The 18,266-nt window shown below is 34.6% G+C and overlaps 1 protein-coding gene across 11 annotated transcripts in view; it reads right to left on the bottom strand.

Annotated features, from left to right (window-relative positions):
• NBEA (neurobeachin) overlaps positions 1–18,266 on the bottom strand; it is a 457,907-nt gene that overhangs the window by 270,161 nt on the left and 169,480 nt on the right. For 10 of the 11 annotated variants that reach the window (XM_052670998.1, XM_052670989.1, XM_052670990.1 and 7 more), the window contains 2 exons: positions 14,612–15,050; positions 3,611–3,765 (listed from right to left, as the gene is read on the bottom strand). In XM_052670998.1, coding sequence (XP_052526958.1) covers positions 3,611–3,765; positions 14,612–15,050 — 594 coding nt within the window. The remainder of the gene's footprint in view (positions 1–3,610; positions 3,766–14,611; positions 15,051–18,266) is intronic. The other variant, XM_052670991.1, reaches the window with a different exon arrangement.

Genomic DNA, 18,266 nt, shown 5'->3' with positions numbered 1-18,266 from the left:
AGATGAAAATATTTTTACATCATCATGTAAAGCAAGATCTTTCTAAAATAGAGGTATATTTAAGATGAGCTTGAGTGGAGAATAGAAGCTTAACTATTATATTTTTTTCTATATATACACACTTCTTGGCTGCCCAGTTGCAACTATAGGCAGAAAATAGAATATAAATTTAAATAATAACAGAGAAAATAGAAAACACACATTCCTTCAGCAAGTAATGGTGGAAACCAGTGTTCAAAAGAATAATAATACTCCAATAACATTCTAATTTTTACTTTTTCAGTTTCTTTCCTCAAGTCAAGAAGAATTTTTAGACCTTAAAAGCAGGGAGGGCAGTGAGGGTATCATTTCAATGGGTTGTGAACAGCTGCTCAGAAAAAAAGATGCAGACAGAGTGTACATTTATACTTTATGTGATCTGGGTCAGAGCTAAGGGCTAAACTTAGACTCTAAATGCCAATCTATCATGTTTGCTGAAACGGCACTGTGAGTTCAGACTCTCTGAAGCAAAACAGAAAAGGCATACAGTGGCCACGAGCGGTAGCAAGAGAATCCTGATAAATGCTGTCAGTGTTCTACTGCACAGTCACTGTGTAATACATCATGGTAACATAGGTATCAGCAACAGTGGTGTAGTTGGAGGGATGGCCATGCTACCAGAGTTGAGGGTGACAAGCAATGAGGGAGATTTAGCCAGGTTAGCAATGAGAGATGGGAGAACCCAGAAACTGAAGCTTAGGGATTAACTGCAGTGTTCCAACACTTTTTTAAATGATAACTGGTAACTCCTTGTTGCTGCTTAGTGTTAGCAATCGTGATACAGGCGTAAATATCTGCATATATATATATATATATGTATGTATGTATGTATATATATATGTATATTTCAATTTCTTATAAATAACAAATAAAAGATCAGGGAAGTCTTTACAGTTTCTTAACTGCTTAAACAGCCATCTGACAATGAAATCAAGGTCAAATGCTGGTAATGGTGAAAACTTTTCAGATAGGAGGGAGAAATACATATTTTTTTTTTGCCTTAAAATATTTTTTGTCGAAAAAAAACCCCACCTTAGATAAAGATTTGACTTTTGTCTGGCCAACTAAAACCAGTTCAAAACAATATCAAAATGAACTAGGCTTTGTTGTGCTACTAAAGTAATGATAGGTTCCTCTCCTTTCAAAGTTTTTTTTTCATTATGGCTTTTGTCTAAAAGTAGCAGTTGGTCAGTAATTCAGCCAGCGATGCCCCCAGCAGAGAAGGCCAAACAGACTAAGGACTATATGTTTAACACAGAGTTGAGAATCAGGGCAGGAATTACAGACATCAATTCTGTAACAGCAGAAACATATTCTTAAAGAAATGAAGGAAGAAAATCTCTCAACGCAAACAGTCAACATATTGAAAGGGCATCAGTAACACTCATCTTGTTTCATCATGACAGTGACATTGACTGTGACAGCGATGACATACAGAACATAAACATGGATTCCAATCCACAAAAAACTTAAAACAAACAAACAAAGAAACAAAAACCCCACACCTTCTTCAGAAGTCCAGCAAAGAACAGGTCTCAAATATAAAATTACACTGGCAAGGCATCTGTGACATACTGTAAAATCAGCTGTAAATAGGTTTGGGGGGACACCTAGTGTTTCTAAAAAAACTGTATAATGTTCCTTTTTCATCAAAGTAAAAATCTCTGATCTTTAATGAAATTCTCTTTATTACTCTAAAATCATTAATTACATTGATAATTATGCAGAGTCTACATGTATATAAACCAGAAAACATCTGGATAATTGACATCTACATCTCAAAAATTGACATATATGATAATTGTTTTAACTTAGTTAAAAATTGTGAAATGAGCATTTTAATTTAATACTTATACATTGTCTATGTTATGCTAACTTTTACTGCCATTAATGCACTTAGCATTTCTGAAGTGTTGATAATAAGTTCAAACCTTTAAGCATATGTTGGAGAGGAAATACATTTAAAACTATTTCTTAAAAGAACTAATCAATATGTTTCATTTGGGGGAATTCAGGCATAAAAGACTTTACCAAATAAGATCACAAGAAGTTCAACACGCATATAATTCTGGCTAATTAGATGTAATACTTGCTGGAGTTCCATCTAATCAATACTTTCCCATAAATCAAGCTAATCCACAGACTGGGAGACAAAAACAGAAGCACTAAAAGAAAACAAAACAAAAATCTATCAGAAAAAAAAAAAAAAAAAAAAAAAAAAAAAGTGATAAAATCTATTTTAAAGAATAAAAAAAAAAAAAACCAACAAAAAAAACCCTTTTCAACCACAGAGAACCATGGTATCTGCAAAACCGTCCTCTACTAGAAGTGGTATCAAGGACGTGACTCGTTTTTAAATGCTATTACTTACAAAGAAGAGCTACTACATCCCAGCCAAAACACTCCAGATCTTTAATCAGTGAGGAGACTGAAAAGCTCACACTACTCAATACAATTTGGAAAACAAGATTTTCATTGTAGAATATTTTTTGCATGATACAAGAGGACCTAAAAGGAAATCCATTCAAGATTAACAGAAGTGGCTACACAAAATGAAAGCATTTACAGAAATGATAACATTATTTAGAGCCTCTATTACTCCCATCTGCTTTAGGATTATTAGATTTTTTGATTTTTTTTTTTTTTTTTAATCCTTAAATAAATAGAAAGTTCTATTACCAGATATTAAAGGTAATCTGCAAAAGGAAAGAAAAAAAAATGAACGTCTTCATATTACTGCACGAAGTAGAAAGATGCCAAAAGCTTTCCCCTCATTTTCTGCAACCCCAGGGAGATTTTCATTTTCTCAACCTCTGACAGCACTTGTGATATCCTTGAAGAGAGCTCTTCTCTCAAGTGCTTTTGCTTAGTTTAGAAAGAAAACATAGCAAAGCCAGACATTTCAAAGGAGTTTAAGTAAACATCAGTTGCTCTCACAGTAAGGATTCATTTATGATAGGAAACCACAGCCTCCATGGTCAACAGGCTGTTTCACAAAAGACAATTCTACTATTACTATTTTAAATAATTAAGAAGTTTTGTACTCCTTCTATAGGTCACAATAAACTGTTACTGAGAAGACACAACCGGAGTTAGATTAGGTATGTTCTTACTGAAAAACCTTCCAAAAACCATACAACGATTTTTAAAATATGACAAATAAATACCAAAAAAATTGAAGTCAACAATATATGGTATATGTCTACCTAGGACCCTTTAAGTTCTTTGAGGCATAAGGAGGTATTTATTGGTATATATCATACAAGCATCCTCTACTGCAGAGCATGGAAAAGCTAGTTCACTTGAATTCTCAACTTATTCAAAGGCTGCACAAGTCCATTGTGCAGTATCAAAGATAGTAAACATAAACCAAGAGAAAGTTCTGTAACTAACAAAGGCCAAGACCTAATCTTCCTTTTCTTTTTTTTTTCCCTTTTTTTTTTTTTAAATTTGAAAAGTACAAAAACAGTAACAGAAAAGATGGCTGAAAAAGAAAATAAATCACTAAAAACAACAAAACCAAAGAACAGACAGGAAAAATGGGGGTCACAAAAATATTTAAGGACAATACCTGTTGTATTAATCATACTTTTTGGTGTAGCTCCTGTTGCAGCAAAGATATTAGGTGTACTACCCGGTGGCAGCCCGCTCCCCGCTGTGGCAGCTCCAACTGTGGTCACAGCCAGGCTACCTGGTGGAGGCTTCTTCACTGGCACGACCACACTCCTGCACGAAAAGGAACAGCAGATTATGAAGACACTGCAGCAGAATTAGCAAGAATATTTGTTTATTATGAGATTACACTCCATTATAACGCTCTTGATAAGAACACACAGTAATGCAATTTCTTTATTCTTTCTGGGTAGATGAAGACTATGTTAACTGACTGTTGTCTGCACTTTCAGGTGATGCTGAGAAACTCATTTTCTCTTTCAATGCCTCCAAAATGGAAACATGTCAACATTCACTGATAAGCTATTGATAACACTATGAGCACCTGTGTCCTTGATTTGCAAAGAAAATGTCAAAAAAGGATGCCATTGTACTGCTAGTAAACATTTAATCACAGAATATGGATATTATGCTCATTTAAAAATAGTATTTTAAAAGCAGCCTTGGGAATTTGCAAGCATTTTAGAAGAGAACATGCCTCGACACAAAAATGGAAGATATGTATCTCATAATATACACACTCAAACTTATTGCACTCAAACAAACATATTCACATATGCTCATCTAATCTTAAAGCACTCTTCTTTCAAATCTCAAAACCAAATGATTTGTGGAACAGATTAAAAGGGAAGAAGGAGAGAAAGATTACAGGGACATTTACTTAATACTTGTTCAGCACAGGACTGCAAAGTGCAGATTGGTAAATTTAAATTTTTCCATTTAATACATCCATATCTTTACAAAAAGTATCTGCTCCAAAAAAGTATATTTCAGTAGAAAACCTGAAAAAAATTTTTTTTTTTTTTAGTCATCATACATATTTTCTATTTAAGCAGATACATTTTTTTTTAAAGCTAAGAATAGTTATTGTAACCATACAAGGTAGGAAGAAAACTCAACTATTTTGTTGTAGCCTCATTTTGCTGCAGAAGTTCTTTTGGTAGTTATTTTGTTACACTTTAACTTAAATAAGATAGCACACCATGGATCGAAAGTTGCAGAACTTATTTTCTTTTGTTTATTTATATTGTAATGTAGTTTGTTTATACATATCTAAATATTCAGTCTTTCTGGATTTTAATTCAAATCCTAGTGATGCAAACTGTACTGGTGATGCCATTGAGAAAGTTGTGTACAAGTGTTATTTTAATTATCTCTTGATGACAGTGTACAAAGTGTTCATAAGTAGTATTTTTTCTTTTTTCAGTGGGGATCACAGCACCAGCTGACATCTCTGAACAAGAGTTTTAAAACTACCTTGAAGCAAGTACTTCAGAAAGGTAATTCTAGGCATACGGATGGTTTCCTGTCTCCTCCCATTTACATTAGGAGAAGATGAAGTTGTAGAATTCAATAGCTATTGATTAAGATAAGTGATCCTAAAATAATTCCTTTTCTCTGATGTTAATGATTTCCTGCAATCCTTGTGGATATAGTGTTTATAGTGCAGCTGCAGGTGCATAACACTGAGCCTACAGAAGGAAACTAATCTGCTATGTAACAATATGAAATTTCCTAAGACTAGCTGCTGTCAATGCAAAAAGATCTCAAGCTTAATTAATATTTCAACCAAAGACTCAGTTTCCGGAATACTTGAGTTCAGGGATACAGTACTTCAGGTACCGACAAGAGCAGAGTTCCTACAGTGTCACACTAACAAGACATCTTGTGCATCTGAAGCAAGAATATGTCCCGGCTACAGTAATCTCAAAAGGAAAATAAAACCATTCATTACCTACAGCATCTCTGTACAGAAATGCAATAAGGAAGCTGAAATTAGTGCCAGTGAAGTATGAATTTAGATATCCCACAGGTGATAGAGCACAGGCCCAAGCTGTGGCATCTCATCCTTGGGGATCTTCCAGATCTACCTGGACATGGTGCTGGGCACCCTGCTCTGGGTGTCCCTGCAGAAGAAAGGGCTGGGCCATGTGACCTCCAGTGGTCCCTTCTCACCTCAACCATCCTACTGTATCTGGCTGTTGAGGCACAAGAAGAAATCACACAGCAATCTCAGACTCGCCTATGTTAATGGTGCATATATTAAGCAGCCCAAGAATGTGTGTAGCAAAGTACAGCTCATAAAGGTGGAAAAGGACAGAGATGCTGTTGATAGCTCCATAAGGGTAAGAACAAAGAAAACAAACAAACAAACAAACCCACCCTCTAAGAAAATTAAATATTTTTTAAAAAAAGAAACTCGGAGATGTGAGAAAGAAGTGTGTATCCATGTTATACATGTCATTGCAGCAGATTCTGGACATGCATTTGGATGCAAGCATGAGGTATTTGACTGTTCTACAGGCTTCTTAGACACACATACACTCTAGTGCTTGCAAATGTGAGACAAGAGTGTGAGATCCTTCCCTTCCCTTCCCTTCCCTTCCCTTCCCTTCCCTTCCCTTCCCTTCCCTTCCCTTCCCTTCCCTTCCCTTCCCTTCCCTTCCCTTCCCTTCCCTTCCCTTCCCTTCCCTTCCCTTCCCTTCCCTTCCCTTCCCTTCCCTTCCCTTCCCTTCCCTTCCCTTCCCTTCCCTTCCCTTCCCTTCCCTTCCCTTCCCTTCCCTTCCCTTCCCTTCCCTTCCCTTCCCTTCCCTTCCCTTCCCTTCCCTTCCCTTCCCTTCCCTTCCCTTCCCTTCCCTTCCCTTCCCTTTCCTCTTTTTCTTCCTTTTCTTTCTCCTTTTCAAGCAAAATATTTTTCTCATCCTATAAGGTCTCCTACTTGAATCTGTTAAATTGCTGATACAATTTATTAAACTATTTATTGAACAGAACTATTTCCTATTTCTTTACTATCTTTCCAAAAAAATATGAAGCCAAATTCAAAATCTCTCTCCTTAGCTTCAAAGAGTTAATTGGTTTTTCACAGCATCCCAAAGATTACCTACACTGCAAAGCAAGGACTGCATATATCAACTTCATTCCTGAGACACAAGAGACCGGCCTCCAGGTAAGGTTTAGGTTACTATTTTATTAAGAGTGTAAATTAAGACTGAAAATCAGCTCCCTTTGCAAAAAAGGGACAGTCTTCCCCATGTTCAACAAGTACTGATGTTCTACATGTGGTTCACGTTCTTTTCAGGTATGAATCAGGATATGAAGACAGGTCAGGTGTTATTAAATTTAAAATTATGAAGGAACATCGTGAGAAACATTTCTGCCATAAGAGTATGTAATATCAGTGAGACATGATCAACCTAGCTGAAAGAAAATGCATTTTTCTGACATGTCATACATGGTAATCTTGTCAAAATGTCTCATTCCTACTAATAAAACAAGACAAAGCAAGTGAATATACAGAATGACATGCAGATGAAGGAGACTAAGTAGACATATGAACAACACAGTAGAATGAACAAAAAAATGTGCAAAACAATCAAAGTAGCAACAGAGCAGGAAAAGTGAAATAGAAGGACTGATTGCTTTCAAGTTCAAAATAAAACAACATTCTTTTAGCCAATCAAATCACTCCAATGGCCTACAGGGTGAAAACAGAAGGCAAATCAAACCAAAGCAGCTTTATGAAAGATGCATAGTTATTTACCTGAAGATAATATGAATGGAAGAAAAGAAATTTATGTGATAGATGCCTTATATGCAACTCTGACAGACATTCAGATATTTTTCTCATGAAGAAACAGAAATCTAAGGACTAGAAGAAAATATTCTGACATTTCTTTTTAGACAATGTTTTACACGATATATTTCAGACTTCATTCCAAAATTGTTCACAATTTTCTGCAGCACATAATTCCAGTCCCAAATGTTCATCAATGAGTTAGTCAGCAAAGGATTAGTAGCAATTGACTGTAGCAACTAATTTTCTTTTTCAGTTCATCAGGTAGCTTGCAATTCTAAAAAGAAATGGGGTTACTAATGAATATTCTGTTGCTCTGAGTGTCTTTTTCAAATTCCAAGTCTAGATCTGAAGTAATCATGATTCACATAATATTTAACATGAGTGCTGGTCTAACCTTGCTCATCACCCACATAGTGTATTAAACAACTTCAGCAAATGGCTCCAGAATTCGTCTGCAGCTTACTAATTCACACGAAATGTTTAGATAGAAAATTACACCATTAACGTGTTGAACTTGAAAAAAAAACAAAAACAAAACAAACAAAAAAAATGCTCTCAAGTAAGCTTTCCTTAAAATTTTAGCTACTCAGGGCTGGTGACAGACAAATCAGTTTGTACAGCAGTATATTTTCTTGCTCTTATTCTTCTCCACATTCTGAATCTCTTGTCCATTTTGAAATCCAAAGGCCCTTCATCTTAATCACTATGGTCAGTATAGAGGTCAGCCATAAGCCTCCAATACTGGATGTCTTGTACTATGTAGCTGAGTAGCAGCAACTAAACTAGAATTGCTGTACGCTCTTCTAGGATACGTGAAACCTCTTAAGGCTGAATTAATATTCTTGCCCCTACTCTCCTTTCCCCACAGCAGAAAGCAGGAGGATTTCTCTAAAGCTAAGAGAGTTTGGGTTTTTCAGCCTGAAGAACAGAAGATTCCAGGAGACCTTATTGTAGCCTTTCAGTAGCTAGAGGGGTCCTACAAGAAAGATAGGGAAAAATTCTTTGTCAGGGAAGGTAGTGATAGGACAAGGGATAATGTTTTTAAAGAGAAAGAAAGTAGATTTAGATTAGATGTTAGGAAGATTCTTTAGTCGGTGGCATAGCTGCCCAGAAAGGCTGTGGGTGCCTCATCCCTGGAGGTGCTCAAGGCCAGGTTGGATGGAGCCCTCAGCTGCATTCTCCATACCTATACAAATAGTGTTCAGTATATCACAAATAGTGTATACTGCTGATTGTTTATTACTCAGCCTGTTTTCAGCCTCAGACTGTGGTTCGAATCTGTGACATTTTTTAGCATGTATTAATACCACATTTTGAATCCTACTTTTGACAACCTCCTATTAGGCTGATTGCATTAAGATAGATTCATCTGAAATTGAGAAGGAAAGATGTAACTCAGAGTCAACAGTCATGGAGAAGAAAAACTGGATAAGGAAATGTGAGCATATTGAAGATGTAGAAGAATCACAGAACTATATAATCTTTGAGGCTTGTGCAAGTGAAGTCTTAGTGCTGAATGTCCAGTTGTTGATTTTTAAATTATTCTATATAATGTATTCATCAAAACTTCCAAACTTCAAACAATATAATATGCTTCTAACCTATTAACGAAAATGTGCTTTTCTTCTAAATAAAGGAAGTGAGTCATCTCAGGAGTGGTTTTAGAACAAGGAAATGAAGGCCTGTTTTAATCTCAGATCAAGAAGGAGTTTCAGTGTTCACCTCCAGAGAAATTCACAGTCCCTTGTACCTCCCTTGCATTTAGGATAAATTAACTGAAGCATCTAAAATAAGAAAATATACTGACAAGAAACAAGGAAAAACTGTAAGAGATAAAAAGCTATCAAGAAAGATGAATGGTCATGGCTGAATAAAGAAACTGGAAATATTGCAAATGTAATGAATTTGAAGAATATGAATAGAGCGTAAGGTAAAATGTCATATATTAAATGCCAGAAAAATCACTGAATAACAAAAAAACTATTAGCAAATATTATGAGATGGCCATGACTGGGGAAAGTACTTGATCATGTATCTATGATGTAAAAAAAAATCACAAAATCAAGCACTAAAAAGCTTCAGTTCTCTAAAAGTCAATATAAATTTAACATCTATTTTATATGGGCCTATGCAGGTAAAAAAAAAAACAAAAAACAAGACAGAACTCCAGCATAATTTTCAGCTGTATATATACTGAATCATAGCATAAAGTAAAAAGATGCTGGCTTCTCTTGATAAACCAAATATAAACTTCAGATAAATTATAGCTAAAGCTTCATGCACTGAATATGAAAAGATGCACATCATACAGGTTATAAGATGAATTTTTAAAGAGCAATTTGAGCACAGACTGCTAAATGACAACAAAAGGAACATGATAACAGCTTGATGAAAAACAATCAAGGATTAGTATACCAAATTTCTCTTAACCAGAACCTATTAATAAATATAGGATGAAGGAAGGAAAAGCTGTTCTAAATGAACAGCTGGGATGGAGGAGCCCTCCCACATTTTCCTCCATTTTATTTAGTACAGCAGAGGCTATGACACTGTCCAGGAATACAGACAATGCAACTTCAGCTCCCTTCTTTGTCTAACAGGATCTGAAACCATAATTCCCATTCTTTTTGATGTATTTTAACTGCTACTTTGGGAAATATAGAGTGAAGATCTCTCAAGCGTTTACCATAAAAAGGAATATTTTCTCCTCCTCCTCCTACTTTTCTCACAGTTGTTGTCTTTTTCCCATTCTGTTGATCAGTAAAATTTATACATATACATATATACTACCAAAACACAGAGACTCTGAGTAATACTTTCAAATGCAGTCTAAATATAATAAACATAATTATTGATTTAAATGCAATCTTAAAATACCTTTTCCTTCATGCTATCTGACATGTATCCTGACTGAGTCTCACAAAATGTCCACCTTTTCTCTCATATAAATACCTTTAAGCCCAAGGACTTTCTACAGAAAACCAAAAACCAACTAAAAAAAAAAACAACAAAGTTAAAATACTTCAAAAGTGGGTCCTTCAAAATATTTTAAGATGTGGTTTTAAAGAATTTACTGAGCATTTAAACTATAAAACTCCATAATATTCAAATTTAGAAAGTGATAATGTCATGATTAAAGGTGAACAACATATTTAACAGGGAGAAAAATAACTGTTCTCACTTCCAGGAACTCAATGTTTTCAGCTTATTTCTATTGGAATATTTCTGCTAACTACAGAAAATACATATAAATTATCTCAGTTTGAAAGAATAATAAACCATAGTTACAACCAGGAGCACTCTCAGTTTCAAAAACAGCTTTGTTCTAACAGCTTTCTACTAGAAAATAAGTAGAATGGGAAAAAAAGTATAAACTTTAGAATGCAGTCCAGGATAGAACTAGAAATAAATTCACAAATGTTAGTGATTTGAGTTTTCTAGTGGGACAAATTCAAATTGACTAAAACCCAAGAAAATCCCCAAACCCTAAAATCAACAACAGATACTGATTTTTGTCAGGTAGAAGATGAGAATGCACAAAGGAATTATTGGTGAGTTATACTCCATTAGTTGCAAATCTAGGTGCAATAACCCTTTTGTGTTTGCTTCTAAAAATGTCATCCTGGATGCCGTTTTCAAGGAATTCAGTTTGACGTTAAAAGACATGTCATAACTTTGAGAATCTGGGCTCACGTGCCCCAGAAATCTGTTTATATAGCTCATAATGTAATTACAGCTACCTTAAGACAGATGAGGCAGAAGGCAGCAATATATTGAAAACTAATTGAAAAATGCAGTTGTCCAGAAGCACTTGTGGGGAAGAGGTCTCTGAAAAGCAGCTCAGAGCTCCAGAGTTTGAAGTGAAATTTTTGATGTTGTCACTCTCAATCTATTGAATCACTGACAGACAATCAAACCCGTCTGGCTGGCTGGCAGCTCATTTTGCTGGCAGGTGGCAAACAATTAGACACACCAATTTGTGCCTCCTGATGACATTAAAGCATGAAACTAAGTTGTATGCAGGGCCTAGTGATTTGTGTGAAAGCATTTCAAAAATAATACTCTTTGCCGTGGCAACTCATTTCAGACTGCCACCTCCCATTATGGCTTTGAGCAGTGAAGACGACAGACTTGAGTTACGTTCAGGGCAAGGCCGCTTCTGTTCAATCCGTCATCAGCGCCCCCTGAGACCTCAATCCCCTCCTTTCATCAATATCACCTCATCATTTACATTCGATAGTGCTTGAACGGCTGCATACATTAACTGCACAGAAGTCCCGCTCGATAAAACATGTTGGACACATTTTCTGCTTTTATGTTTCATTTATAACTGCACAAATTCTAAGAATGCACTGCAGCGTGTTAGACAGTGACTTCTGTGCACATATTAGCAGCGTGCAACTGCAAGAACGTGCAGAGCAAAATGCATCATATTAAATGATAAAATAGAATTCTTAACTTGAATGCTATTTAGTGGAGTTTGCTTCATGTGTTATTTACCTACACATGAAATGAGCAATTATAGCTGAAGAAAGCCTCTAAAACAACAAAGATGCTCTTCATTTTTTAGTAATTATTTATTACTGCAACTCTTCTAAGACACAGCCACCCAAATGTAAGCAAAAATGAATAATAATAATAAAAATCACTAGGAATGCCTTTTGATTAAAGTGAAAAATGCATTTCTGCAATCTTGATTTGCTGATAAATACAAAATGACTGTGTGTACTTTATAAAAGCCAACAAAAAAGCTGAACTGAAACAAATAAAATCTGGCAAAATAATACACTCTATTGCTCACGATTCTCCCCAGAGAGGATAAACATGACCAGTGGCCACAAGGTTCAGTCAAGTACCAAAAGCTGCATAAACTACTGCAACAGAACCTATGGTCTGAAGACATAGCGTTAGCTTCTAAAAAATATGCAGTGTGCATTACTTTGATTATTAGTTTATAACAGTAAACACAATTCTATTTACATGAAAATGCACTGACAAGCAACTAACCTGTAACTTTTTTCTTTTTTTTTTCAGTGCTGATTAGAATAGTAGAGACCACAGAAAAAAAATCATAAATCATCACAAGCTAAAAGTCGTAATGATTTCTCAGGTCATATTTTAATTAAATCTAAACAATATAATTAAATATATTGTTATTGAGCAACCTTTGTTTCACATTCCCCATAGAAAATTTCAGGGTAGGGATCTCAATCTGATTCTTCTTTGCAACTTTGTAAAGAAAAGCAAAAAAAATCACCTTTTACCTCTACAGATTACCACAAAATCAGTGTAAGTACTTTGAAACCACGAGCAACGCATACTGATAACGATGTATAAACAATGGTCAGCATTCAGGGATGTAGCCATGAGATCCAAACAGCAAATTGATGTCGTGTAGGCTAAGAACACTAATGTTTTTATGACAATACCAGCTGTTCAGTAATATCCCTTTAATTGTAGAGGTAAGAATACAAGGCTCCTTGAGTCTGTGGGACTTGCCCAAACCTTCCAATGTTTTCTTCACAGTTGTAGGCTATAATAAAATATATGATCTATCTCACTCAACAAAATCAGACAGCAACATGTCCTATTAAAGAGAAAAAAAATGTCCTAACAAAGTTAATACAATGGATCTTCTTTTTTCTCAGCTTTAACAACTACTTTTTTTTTTTTTTTTCTTAAGAAGTAATACCAAAGGCTGATGAGGCATAACATACACTACTACCAAGATGTAAATAAAGCTGTACGCCCTGTACAGGTAATAACAGAATCACAACTTGGTCAGCAAGGTAAGAGAACAGATAAGAAGAATCAAAGAAAGCAAGCAGCGAAAAAAAAACCCAAAGCTTCTAAGTCCCAAATGAACCTATTAAGTATGATGTGTCTGTTAAAATGTGTATACTCTAGCCATACAGCACGTCTCAAACAATTCCATAGTTCTACAGAATTATTTTTGAACATCTATAATGATGGTCCTTGTTTCAAGAAGAATCTAATTTCCATTTGTGCAAAAATAGAGGTTATAGTCAACCTAATGCAATCCCCTTTATGTAGTATTTAATGCTTTTTAATAAAGTTGTACTTCATGAATTTAAACTCATCACTCCAATCATTTTGATGTTAAGTTCCCTCTAAAGGCTACAAAGACATCTGATGAGCTAATATGCCACCATGTTAACTTAGGTTTCTAGCATCTTGTGAATTAATAATAAAAATCTGAATGGAGTATTTTTTTAATTAACCAAAGTAGAAATTAACGGAATAGGTTCCAGCTTTAATGAAAACAATTCTGACATTTTTGTAGGTCTTCTGTAAATGCAGATGGATTTTTATTTTTTTTTCTTATAAATCATAACATGGCTGTTCAATTGTTTCAGTTTTCCTTTCCTTTAGAATTTTATTTATTTTTGCTACAGGAGGAACTGATGTTTTAACAACTGTCCTGTAAGGTTCGAGACATATTTTGTATCTTTAACTCCTCCTATTTTCTGTTCAGAATTAAAAAAAAAATAAAGAAAAGAAAAAGAAAAAGGTTTTACAACGAAACTGCAGGAATCTTGTTATATCAGAAAATTTAATCACATCAGTACAAGTTAAATCTTTGCAGGGCTTAAGGTTGATCCCACAATAAAGCAGGCTACCCTTCTCCTAGAAGAATGTTGTCAGTTGCACATCTTACCCTGAAATGAAACTGTGATAACTGAGATGGGCTGGATATTTAATGTAAATTATTTCCATTAGAAGTTTGGAATCTACAGCCCAAAAAGCAAGAAAAAGAATTCCGTGTGTAAATGTTCAACTAGTCAATATATATCTTATATATACATATATCTTAGATTTATATTTTATATATCTTAGATTTCAGCTTATTTCCTTTTTAAAGACATAAGTCTGGTTTCCACTACGACTATACAAATCATTTGCCATGGCTGAAGTATCTCAGTGCTAGGAAAGAAGTGATGGATCCAAGATTTAAGCCTTTGAAAAAATATTCAACCAATTTGTTCTGTATCAGCAGATACTACTCTCCCTCTTCACTAAAATGTTGTTTTAAAAGAAAAATAAAAGATTTAACTGTAATAATATTTCAATAAACAGGCTTCTTTTACTATTAATTTGGAGTTCTATTCACTGCTGACAGAGAAAACCAAGGTGAATCACTTTTGTCTGTTCTATGCAGTATAATTTGCTGAAAAAGAAAAGGTGAAGTAATACAGCAATTTTTAACAGACAAATTTAAAACAATAGCAGAATAACAACGTTTGAAAAATTCTTCAAATTCCTAAATTCAATCAATATAAAATAATGAATCCAACCATATACCTGTCAAATGAATGAAACTGCATGGGAAGAATAGCCTGAGCTTCTCTCTTCAGAGCAGGATCAGGGTAAGGGATTGGATCTGGACCACATTCTGCAATTTCAACTGGGGCTGCCACGAGACTTTTCAGTATTTCCTTGACATTGATGCCTTTGCTTTGGCTGATACTGGATATCGATGATGAGGTTTTCAAGATTTCACTGGGGCTTTCAGTTAAGCTCTCCTGAGATTTCTTCACTTCTGAAGACAGAGTAGACAACAGTTCACTCATAGCATCAGGGCCTGTGCTGGTCTCCAAGTCTGTTCCATTCAAAATATTAGGCATCTGTTCTTCACCAATTCCTGAATCTGTATGAGGAATAGAGCTTTCCAGCTGAATATCTTCAACTGGTGTTGGTGTTTCTTTATCTTTGATGTTTTCTGGAAACGCAGTTGGTGTCTCTGCAGTGAAATAGAGATTTTGAATAATATTTAGTTACTTTTTTTTTTTTTTTTTTCCTAGAAATATAATTAGGAAGCTTTGTAATATAGAAATTTCTGTTAGAAAGCCCACAAATCTTAGTAATTTACGCCTGAATACTCATTCTGCATACAAAACATTTTGGTTTGAACACCTCTTTTGCATAAATAAAGACTTGTAAGGGAGAGCCCAAAGTACAAGCTCAGTTATATTTTGATATTACAGCCCACAACTCATACAGTAATCAAATACCAGAATACTCTCAGGAATAACAGGAATAACAACCTTAAAAATCATAACTGATAGAAACTGCATACAGGCATCACTTGTGAGGCTACTGTTAAAGAAAAATGTAACCACTTATGCTTCAGGATTACTACAAAAACATAGGATATTTATTGCTGACAGCAAATCTTAAGCTTGTATTTAAAAGCAAACTGCTGGATATTTAGTTTGCTTTGTCCTTTTGTTTAAAATGCACATTATACACATTTTACACACGTGGATTTACATTAAATGCATTAAATTCATTAAATTTACATTAAATTTATTTGTAGATGAATAATAAGAAAAAAAAAAAGATGCTATTATTCATTTTTAAAATAACTCCCTTCACTACAAAAGGCAAAATTCTGGCAAATTTTAAGAACAAAATAAGCTCAGCTTCATAGAGATGGGAAGACGGGAAAGTGAAATCTGCTGAGTTTGGAACATTTCCAGATTGAAATTGACTTTACAACATCTTGTAACCGAGAAGGCATACCTCTATTTATTATTGCAGTGAAACAGACAAAAACTTCATTAGATAAGAATAATTTTATATAATCAGAGGAACGTTAGCAAAAGTGATTAAACTGCACATTTGTCTTTTCTTTTTAATAAGCTTGCATTCAGAATGATTTAAAAAATTTCAAACTACATTGTTTTCATTGAGTCAGGTGCACTGATAAGAAAATGTAGCTCGTTGGTGAATGAAGGATGTACACTTTTTGAGGGGATGGTTTAAAGACAGTTAGTTTAGATATTGGAAATATTTTAGAAACATACAGAAATTAAACTTTGCCTACCTAATTATTTCAAACAAAGTATCCGTCAATAATATAATAATTATAAAATTAATAACAAGCATATAGCTAATTACTAATTCTGTAATACAATTAGCTGTAAAAAATCTACATATTTACCACCAGGACATATGTGTCTGTGAGTGCACATACCCAGAACAAAATCTTCCATGTAAGATTACGTATGTTTTTGTAACAAATTCTACTGTAAAATGGATCATACTTACAAGTGTTGACAAACGAATACAGATAGAAAACAATAGCTTTTAAAAATACAAAGTATAATGGCCCATTATATGGCATATTGTTTTCTTTTAACAGCCATAAAAGCCGAAGCCACTTCCTCCTTCTCTTGCTCCTAATAGACTTAAACACTTTTTACCAAACAGACATGTGCCTTGTTTTCCGAGGCAGGAAGTAGAAACAGGATTTATGAGCTGCATTTGATGCACTTAGCATCTGCCGGTCAGGAAGTAAAAAATCCAATACTACTTAGTACTGCCCATATTTGGCACAGAGGGACATCTGATCCACAGCATGAGCCTAATGAATTTTCTGCTTGTTTGTCTCTTTAAACTTCACCCATCTAAAGACAACACGTTTGAACCAATAGAGAACCAAAGAGTAGGACTGATTGTAGCAGATGACTGCTGCCCTATTTAAGCAGGAATTGCACCTCTGTGCTGAATATTTCTACCTGCTTGGGGAGACAGCTACATAAAACGCCAAAAGGCCAGGACAGAACCCACAGCTTACAAGTGCTTGGTTATAATTACAGGAGCCATGGCATTGTATATGAAGTTGTGGCTACTTTATGATAATTCAGACTCCGACTTGAACAGCTTGAAGCTGTTATTGCTAATAAAGAATGTAAAAACAGTGTCTCTAGCTTTAGGGAACAAAATGTTTTGACTCCTTGACAAAAAGATTCAGATTATAAAAGCCCCAAAGAAAATATTACAATTGCTTAAAGCACAGCTGAAAAATTAAACACATGATTTGGGCCTAAAAGAAACTTATAAGGGAAAAAAAATATATATATAAAAAGGTAATACAGCTTTCTCTGCTAATTATTCAAGTCCAATAGTAACAGGAAGAAAAAACTGCTGAAAGTGAAATGAAGGTATATTGTAATCTATATAAGGTTCTAAATAAAATAAGGTTCCACTGTTATATAATTAAAGAAGACTATACATAAATGAAGGTACATTATATGGCAGAGTTAGGGTACATTTACCCTCAATTTTCATTAAGGTCAGTGATGTCCAACACAAAACCAAAGGCAGTAAAGGTCGTGGAAGTCTTCTGGAAATTCAAATTTAAATGTATCAAAACAGTAATGTGTGAATTAATTGACTCTAAGCCAATTTTTTAAAAAGCAGTTTATGAAATTACTGATGTAATTGCAAGTATTTTTTGCCAGACATGTAAGTGGACACAGCAACATATGACCGGAGAATACCAAATATGTTTTTTCCTGTTATGAAACAGTGGGGAAAAAAGATCTGGATAACTACAAAAGTTCAACAGTAAGCAAGATTTCAGGATTTATTTTGGAGAAAAATATAGTAATGGAGTAGAACGCCAAAACACTAAACTAAGAGCTTTCTTAGTATTTATTGTCAAACAAAATACAGCCAAAGAAGTAAATTACAGCAAAGCTAGAGTGTCACAAAATATGACTGATAAGAAGGGCCTGGACACATCAATCACTGGGTAATTATTCACTATCAATACCACACTGTCAAGGAAAAGGCAAACATGATTCCAAACTTTGCTGAAAAAAGTAATTCCTAAAACAGCTCAGTATTAGTGGCACTAGAGAAGACTTTGTTAGTTTCATTATGGAATACTGTACGCACTGCCGTATTTCAGAAAGATGAAGTGCCACCATGCAGATCCATTCTTGGACAAAAAAAAAAAGCAACATGTTATTGCAGTAAAAAAATATTTTAAAAAAGCTTGGCTGATGCAGTCTGGCCAGATTAATGCTGGAAGTGTACATAGCAGTAGTTATTCAAATACTTTTTTGGAGGCAAATTCCAGAAATATAATTTAAGTTAGATGGTGTGCAAACTCACTACAAACAGCAATCTGAGAAAACTACCTAAACCCAATGCATTAACTCAATTT

Source organism: Tympanuchus pallidicinctus, unplaced genomic scaffold, assembly GCF_026119805.1.
Source record: "Tympanuchus pallidicinctus isolate F22 unplaced genomic scaffold, pur_lepc_1.0 scaffold11, whole genome shotgun sequence".
NCBI lineage: Eukaryota > Metazoa > Chordata > Aves > Galliformes > Phasianidae > Tympanuchus > Tympanuchus pallidicinctus.
This window is presented reverse-complemented; position numbering and strand designations above follow the sequence as displayed.